The 8,596-nt window shown below is 38.2% G+C and overlaps 2 protein-coding genes across 2 annotated transcripts; both read left to right on the top strand.

Moving 5' to 3' along the window:
* The first annotated feature begins 1,752 nt into the window (after positions 1 to 1,752).
* Positions 1,753 to 3,913, top strand: LOC110695503 (LIM domain-containing protein WLIM1-like). Its single transcript, XM_021872731.1, has 5 exons — positions 1,753 to 2,107; positions 2,677 to 2,773; positions 2,883 to 2,923; positions 3,041 to 3,127; positions 3,438 to 3,913. Exons 1-5 carry the CDS (start codon positions 1,970 to 1,972, stop codon positions 3,648 to 3,650), a joined length of 576 nt encoding a protein of 191 aa, XP_021728423.1. The 5' UTR covers positions 1,753 to 1,969; the 3' UTR covers positions 3,651 to 3,913.
* A 2,603-nt stretch (positions 3,914 to 6,516) lies between these two features.
* Positions 6,517 to 8,356, top strand: LOC110695580 (protein FAR1-RELATED SEQUENCE 1-like). Its single transcript, XM_021872795.1, has 2 exons — positions 6,517 to 6,718; positions 7,203 to 8,356. Exons 1-2 carry the CDS (start codon positions 6,517 to 6,519, stop codon positions 8,354 to 8,356), a joined length of 1,356 nt encoding a protein of 451 aa, XP_021728487.1.
* The last annotated feature ends 240 nt before the right edge of the window (positions 8,357 to 8,596 follow it).

Genomic DNA, 8,596 nt, shown 5'->3' with positions numbered 1-8,596 from the left:
ATGCTCTTTGATTTTAATTAAAACTCTGAAAAGTCAACAAAAGTCAATTTATCAATGCTAATTGAATTAGGAATGAAAAGAACCTTCTAGAAGAATCTAGAATACTTAAAACATTCCTATTTGCATTAGGAATGATAAATCATATTAGGCCCTCCCCTAGATCATAGGGCCGTATATAAAGCTCAAACCGGGCCCAGTTTAGTAAATTGGCCATAACTTATTATATCGTTGGAAAGCTCTTGTCAAGCCCCATCCAACTACGCTACAATTAGACCCATATCATGGACCAACCAAACTGGATTGGCTGTTTTCTTAAAATAAGTTTTCAAAAACAGAGAGAAGAGAAAAGAAATTAAAACTATCCGCAACACTAGACTTTCCACACTTTCGCTTCATTCGATTATGATTCGACGTGAAAGGTACTCATCACTGGGTTTGGTTTTGGGGAAACATATTTGGGTGTCTACAATAAGCCAATGAGAGCGCAACGAAATTCAATACAAGGAAGAAGTAGTACATGGAGAAGATACTCCGAGAGCTCAACAACCAATCTTCATTTACGGGAGAGCTTTGTAGGGTTTACTAAAATTATTGATCGGTGTATTTCAATCATTAAAATCCACAACGGCCATTGATCAATGATGTGAAGGAGGTTTTCATCTCCCCTTGATTTATTGCAGCCAACAAACGAAGAAAAGGAAAGGGGTTTTTAAGTCGATGGGGAAGGGTTTCATGTTGGTGGCAGTGGCAAGGCTAGGCCAGTGCAGGGTGGGTGACGGCTCAGGGCCCCCAAAAAATAAAAGGGTCCTGAAAATTAATATATATTGTATATAATTTGTTTCAATAATAATTATGTACTTTGTATATTACAAATGGATAAGTGGTTATATAGTTTATTAATTATACTCTCTAAACCAGAGTTTGAATCCCATTGGATTCTATTTTTTACTTTTTACTTATAAATTGACAGTCCAATTTAGAGGTAGGGATAGCCAAATGATAATAGGGTCATGGCCAAGGTTAAAGGGTCCTTAGTGGATAAGGTCTTTAATGAACAATACTCTCATTGGCAGATTCAATATAGGACGAAAATGGTTGTCTAATATAATAGATAAAATAATAAACAAAGACAATAGATAATTGACTTGTGACTCGCATCGGCCTGACCTGGTCTTGGCCTTATAAAATGTGATTCTCTTTGACCCGACACACTTAATAGCTATGGTCTAGTATGGTGGTAATGGGTGGCGTGGGGTGGAAGTAGTGGGAAATTGATGATAATGGAGTGGGTGATTATGGTTAGAGAAGCAGAGAAGGAAGGGAGGGGCGTAATGGTAATTTCCCAAGTATAATCAGTTAACTGTGTTCTTTTTAAAAAAATATTTGAAAATTCGAGATATCAGGCGAAAACCCCGTTTTATTTTAAAACAATACAAGTATTTTTTTTACACTTTTAATTCACGGTTTCCTAGACAATTTTTTAAGCGGAGAGAGATAGAGAGGAAAATAAGATGGACCAATGTAGGTAGGAGAAAGATAGAGAGTAAAAAATGTCAAAAATAAAAAGTGTAATAACTATTTTTTTTTTTTTTTTTTAGGGAAGTGTAATAACTAATTAACAATTAGAAAATTAGAAAATTGTAGCAACTAAATAGAAATGGAGGATGTAAATAAATAATAAAATTGGGGAGAAAAACTGAAAAGACAGCGGTGGTTACTAGTTAGGTGCTTTAAAATCGGACAAAATGATTGCCAAAAGACCTCTGCTTTCAATTATCCAACTTCTAACTTCTGCTTTTGGTCTCCGCAATCTCCTGCCAGCCCCACCACCACTCCTCTCCCTCATCTTTTCTTCCTCCCAAATTTTTCAAACAACCATTGCTAGCTCTTAACATTACAGGCTCTCGCATTTTCCTTCCAATTGCTTTTGTGATTGTAACACCATCATTCTTTCTAAAGCAGGAGAAAAATGGCTACAATCACAAGCACTAACCCCAAATGCAAGGCCTGTGATAAAACTGTCTATCTTGTTGATAAGCTTACCGCCGACAATAAGGTCTATCACAAAGCCTGTTTTCGTTGCCATCATTGCAAAGGCACCCTCAAGGTATTGCCCGTACTTTGTATTTTTCGTTGTTACATTTATATTTTCATTACCTGAAACAATTTACGCAATACATAACTATAACTATGTTGTTGGATTGTACAAATTTCTCTAATGCAGATATCTCCATCTTGGATCTAGATCTTTTTAGCCGATGAATACAATTTTGATTATTAGCTTGGTATAAAGTTACATTATCTATGTAACATCATTGGCCTTTTGACAATAACTGTTAGAGCTGTGTTACAATATCATCAATTAGACTAATTGATCAGTATGTGTTGAAATTTCTATGTGGACTTGTGTATTGAATTGAATTGAAGGGAGAAAATATTGCAGATTTATTTTTGAGTCTATAAATTTTGTTTTTTATGAGTCAAGTTTTGAGTCCATCTTTCTGTGTAAGCAAACAGATTCTAGTTTGATGGGTCAACATTCAAGTGATCTGTGCAACTTCTAGACCTTTAAGCATGGATATTGTAACAATGCTTAAATCAGGCAGATCTGAAACCAGATTGCATCATTTGTGAAATTTAGAATGCTTTGCTGAGAAATGAAATTTGTTTTTGCAGCTTAGCAATTACAACTCCTTTGAAGGGGTGTTGTACTGCAGGCCGCATTTTGATCAGCTGTTCAAGCTAACTGGCAGCTTAGACAAAAGCTTTGAAGGTATACCGATTTAAGATCCTCAATCTTACAATACAAATACAGTAACAAATGAATATAGCTGTGATTTCTGGTGAATTATTATTTATCAAATTCCGAATTTTGGTTTCAGGTACACCTAAAACAAAACCAGATAGACTCGTTGATAGTGAGGTATATCTTATAGGCTTTGACATAATATAAGTGAACATACACAATTACTCTGTTAATTCTGAGAGCTTGTTATAATATTCGATTTCTCATTTTGGGATAATGAATTACTTTGCTCAGAAACCTCCTAGCAAAGTCTCTTCCATGTTTGGTGGAACTAGAGATAAATGTGCGGGTTGCTCCAAGACTGCTTATCCAACTGAAAAGGTACTGCTCACTGTTCAAATGTATTCACTTTCTGTTTTATTTTAGGTCTTCAAATCTGTATTGTATATCAAAGAGATTAAACTGTCTTACATCTTCACCATGAATCTATGACCTTTCCTAAAAGACATGACTATGCAAAGGGGAAAAAAATTAGTACTCCTTTTGTTTCATTGTATTAAAACATCCACAATATTTGCTGCAACTGGGCTAATCCTGATAAATGTTAATAAATTTTGTAAGTTGATTTTATGAAAGTACTTTTTAAGGGCTCAAAGTAAAGTGCACTAAAAAAATGTTAATCTTTTTGAAGGTGACGGTTAATGGCAGTGCTTATCATAAGAGCTGCTTCAAGTGCTTCCAAGGAGGATGCACAATAAGCCCCTCAAACTACATTGGCCATGAGGGCCGGCTGTACTGCAAACACCACCATACTCAACTCATCAAGGAGAAGGGAAACCTTAGCCAGCTTGAGGGTGACCTGGAGAACTCAACAAAGGTCAGAGAAGTTGCCGCAGAGTCCTAACAACGCTGATTTTTGTGTCTTCTTCACGTCTCTTTGTCTGTTGTTCATGCCTTGTACGTCAGATAAGAGAACACCTATTTTCTCCAAGTTTAGATTATTGGTTTTCACTCCAATAGAGACCTAAACCTCCAAATTTGCTGTTTGTTGTGGTGGTAGATTTTGGTCATGATATTTTGAGTTGTGTTGTGTTGTATTGTGATGTTGTACCATGCAATATGCTGAAGCAATAATGTCCAATTTGAATCCAGTTTTGTAAAAAGTTCAATCCTTTTTGTATTACACAATTACTTTTTATGTTTTATCAAATACATCTTTTACTCTCTCTCTCAAAGAGTAAACTGAGACCGAGCATAAACAAACTGTGGAAGATGTCCCTATACATTTCTTGAGACCCTAATGCCTTTGGTTGTTCAAGGGTCCATAGTGAAGTTATTAGGTGCTTCTAGGAGAAACTATTTCATGTGATGTAGCTAAGTGACAACAATCGAAGGGCCAAATTGGTTCCCAAAAAAAAAATAAAAAATAGGTTGCCATTCTATTGATCCCTAAAACGTTGTCATCACATAAGAATTGAGAATTTGAGATCATGTGCTTGTGACTTGTAAGGTGTACTTTAAGGTTAAGTCTTGGCGCATAGCACCTATGGATGAAGGAGCATATAGGATGGCAATTTTGCAATTAGCTGTAACTTTATATCATGCAAGTGGGCCATTAGTATAACGGGACAACTGAAGTGTAACGGGGAGTGAAAAGAAGAAGCGGGAAAACATTTTCACTAAGGTAAAGATGACTTGCATATCAGTTAATTTTATTAAAAAAAAAAATGGAAGCTCTTCATCAATGGAGACGAAGAATGTAGCTCAGTAAGCCAAATTTTTTTTTGTCAAATTGTGAATTCGTAAGTGCAGCAGTGGATTAGTAGAATGAGAAATCGGGTAGAAGATATTTTGGGTGTCGATCTGGCGGAAGCAATTCGGGAAGATAGAGAAGATGGGCATGGTTGCGCAAGGGAGCTGAGATTCGACTCTGAGATGGTAAGTTATGTATTCTAAAGCGTTGTTGTTAGTTTCTTAGCGAGAATGGGGTAATGAATGAAAGCAATTGTGAAATTTAAAAAGTAAAGCTTGGGTAAGGAGAGGTTAGGGTTTGTATTGAGTATTTTGAAATTGAGTAATCATGCTGGGGGTTATTGGTAGGGGTAGTATTTAACTGAGTAAGTATTGTGTATATTGTAATGTGGGTAATGAATTTGGAGTAGGGGTTAGTTTGTTTTTCAATTGTAATCGTTTTTGTTGTTGTTGTTTGCAATTGATGGTAGGCTAATGTAGTTTCAATTGATGGAGTAGATGTATATTAATGTTGATTTTTCCTTTTTTATGTATTTTGTGATGGCATTTGTTCTAAAATTTTGGTTTTGTGGGTTGTGTGATTTCAAATATGAGCAGAATGCATGATATTTTTGTTGGTTATATTGTCTTGTTTGGTTCTATAATGATCCACTACAATGAGATGTGGATGTATATGTGTTGTAGGTTGGTTTTGAGACAGTTGGAGATGATAGTGAGGATGATGTGTATGTGTATGATGAGGGGTTAGGGAGTGAGGATGGATTTACATAATGGGATGAGGAGGAAGAGGAGGAGGAGGAGGAGAATGAAATGGGAGAAGGAGATGATGGAGAAAATCAGGGGTCAGATTATGAGTCAGTTCATGGTGGAGAAAATCTGGGGTCAGATTATGAGTCAGTTCATGGTGGAGAAAATCTGGGGTCAGATTATGAGTCAGTTCATGGTGAAAACGTAGTTGATGGTGAAGGGTTCACAACACCAAAGAAGGGCAGGAAAATGGTGCAAACTGTGTTCGGTGTTGAAGAGGAAATACCACCCCCAATTTTGGGCATGGTATTTGGTAGTTGGGATGAGTTAGATACTTACTTCTGGAGCTATGCTAGGCAAAAGGGGTTTGGAATAGTGAGGGCTGCTTCTGGATGGGTGAAGGTGAAGAAGGAATTGGGTACTGGAAAGTGTTGTAAGCAGCGGAGGAATGCTAAGTGGACCTGTGACTGCTACGGAAGACCTTCTAGGAAGCGTAAAGTTGATCCACTGAAGGAAGGTTTGATTCAGGACGAGGAGACAGTTGTACAAAGGAAAACAAAAAAGTGTGGATGTGAGGTGGAGTTGTATGCAAGTGTTAATGCAGAAGGGAATTGGGTTGTTCGTAGGGTGAAGTTGGAGCACACTGGTCATCCAGTTACACCGGGAAAGTCCAAGGATGTTTCCATGTACAGGAAGCACGATTTGGTTAACAAACATAAGCACTTGGTGAAACAGGTGGTTTCTGCGAAGAAGTCAAGGGTGAAGGTTTCCCAGATGTACGGTTGTTTTGGTAGGCAGGTGAATGGAGTGGATCAGTTGACTTTTACTCAAAAAGACTTGACGAATGCGGTGGCTGAGGAGGAGAAAAAGAGGCTGGAGCTTACCGAGGGTGATGCAAATGGGATGATTGAGTACTTCAACAAAATGAGTGCAGATAATCAAAATTTTTTCCATCTGTGTAGGTTTGGGAAGGATGGTTCCTTACAAGATGTTGTATGGGTGGATGCGAGGAGCAGAGCTGCCTATGAGGAGTTTGGCGATGTTGCCTGTTTTGATAGTACGTACTTTGACTAACAAATTCCATTTGCCCTTTGCTGTATTTGTTGGTGTGAATCACCACAGACAGAGTATATTGTTTGGTTGTGCATTGATCTGACAGCAGAAATGTATGAATGGGTGATGAGGACATGGATGCATTGTATGGGCGGTAAAGCCCCTACAGCTATTCTGACGGATCAAGATCCGGCAATTAGGAAAGTTGTGCATTTACAATGGCTGAAACGACCCATAGGTGGTGCATATGGCACATCCTGCAGAAATTTGGTAAGTATGTGAAGGGTGATGATGATTACGAAGTTTTAAAGGGTGACTTTGATAGCCTCATATACGGTAGTTTAGATGCTGATGAATTTGAAGCTCGATGGTGTGATGCAATTCAGCATTATGAGCTACAAGACAATGCTTGGCTAGGGGGTTAGTTTCTTCCACTCAATGGTTTATACTTTATCGTTTCTTAGTAAAGTTACTCATGATTTTGTATGTGTTTTTGGGGTGTTGATGATCTGAATATTTGAGTAAATATATTGGTCTGTGCGTTATGTACCACTAAGTAGTAGCATTGTTCCAATGGTTATTTTTGTTTTGCCACTAACAATTTTAATGTACCACTGCAATTAGTACGTACAGGTAGCAGAAGCTTTTGTAGCTGTCTTTGTTTGTGTCACTTAGTATTTGTCGTAAACTAGTGTATATTGGATGAAACTAATAATTGCAGTTATATTGAATAGGGCTCTATGAGGAACGAGTAATGTGGATTCCCGCGTATTTGAAACATTTATTCTGGGCTGGGATGAAAACGACTCAACGTTCAGAGAGTTTCAATCATTTTTTAAAGGGAATGTTGACAAGCAGACAACATTGTCTCAGTTTGTTATTCGGTATTGCGATGCTATGACAGTTAGGGCCGAGGCCGAAAGAATGGCAGACTCGAACACACAACGGTATGTGAGGCATTTAGTGACTGACATCCCAGCGGAGGTGTTGTTTCAAAAATGTTATACGGATGCAAAATTCAAAGAAGTGCAGGGACAGTGCAAGAAGATGTTGTATGTTCGTCCCCTAGATCAGTATGAAATTGGTATTAATCTAATTGAGTTTATTATCGAAGACCGTGTTTGGATCAAGCCTAAAAATGCGATGAAGGATGAAGTGACAAAGATTCGTAGATGCTACCGGGTTGTATATGATAGTAGTACGTATGAAGTTGCATGTGACTGTAAACACTTTGAGTGTCATGGGATCATTTGTCGACATATGATTCTTGTGTATGACCTTAATGGAGTAACTGTTGTTCCTGAGAAGTATGTACTCCGTCGTTGGAGGAAGGACGTACAACGGAAACACACACGAGTAAAAGTTGCTTACCATGATCCATTGACTAGTGATGAAGTGAGGAATTATCACAATCTTATGGGGACGTATGAACCTATTTGCTCTAAGGCTTCCATTTGTAAGGAGGCAGTGCAGGCTGTCAAAGAGATGTTGCAGCTCATGGATCTGAGAGTGGATGAAGTTCTAGCAATGGTTGCGAAAAGGCAGCTTGCAGGAGGGAATGAGAATGGTCCTGGTGAGGATGAAGGTGTACATGGAGTTTCCCGAACACCGTCTTCTGTGGCACAGAACAAGGGGCTTGAGGGGACAAACACACCAATGACAGTGGCATCAAGAATTCGTAATAACAACACTACTCCAGTTAGTGGATTCCAAGGAAGCTACGAAGGATCTGCCCCAGGTAGGATTAAGGATCCACCCTTACCCAAGAAGAAAGCACATCGCACTACAAGTGTTAGATACCCGTCCTGCACAGAGAAGAAAGGAAAAGAAAGGGCTGCTAATAAGGCAAAAAATGATGCTCGGAAGAAAGCTAGTCAGGCCCCAACCAGCATATCATTAGGAACCAGTGAGTATATTCGATCTGTTGGGGGAATACAAATGAGGGATTTGGATGGGTCGTTAGGATACTTTACTACGGTTAGGGGAGGACACTCTGGTGGAGTGTTTGCTTCTCTCCTTGGCCTCACTCTTGGCACATCTGGATCCATTCACAATTAATCTATTCTTTTCAAACTTTTTACTACGTATAACTATATTATTTGCACTGCTCTGTAACAACGGTACAATTTAGCAATTGGTACAATTTAACAGCACAACTAGTAGCATATAAAATGTATCCCTGGCATCTATTTTGAATATAATTGGTACACATAAAAGTACCACTGGCATCTATTTTGCTTATAATGAGCACACATAAAAGTACCACTTAGTACTACTCTATGTTTAATGATATCAATA

Source organism: Chenopodium quinoa, unplaced genomic scaffold (assembly GCF_001683475.1).
Source record: "Chenopodium quinoa cultivar QQ74 unplaced genomic scaffold, ASM168347v1, whole genome shotgun sequence".
Taxonomy (NCBI): Eukaryota; Viridiplantae; Streptophyta; class Magnoliopsida; order Caryophyllales; family Amaranthaceae; genus Chenopodium; species Chenopodium quinoa.
This window is presented reverse-complemented; position numbering and strand designations above follow the sequence as displayed.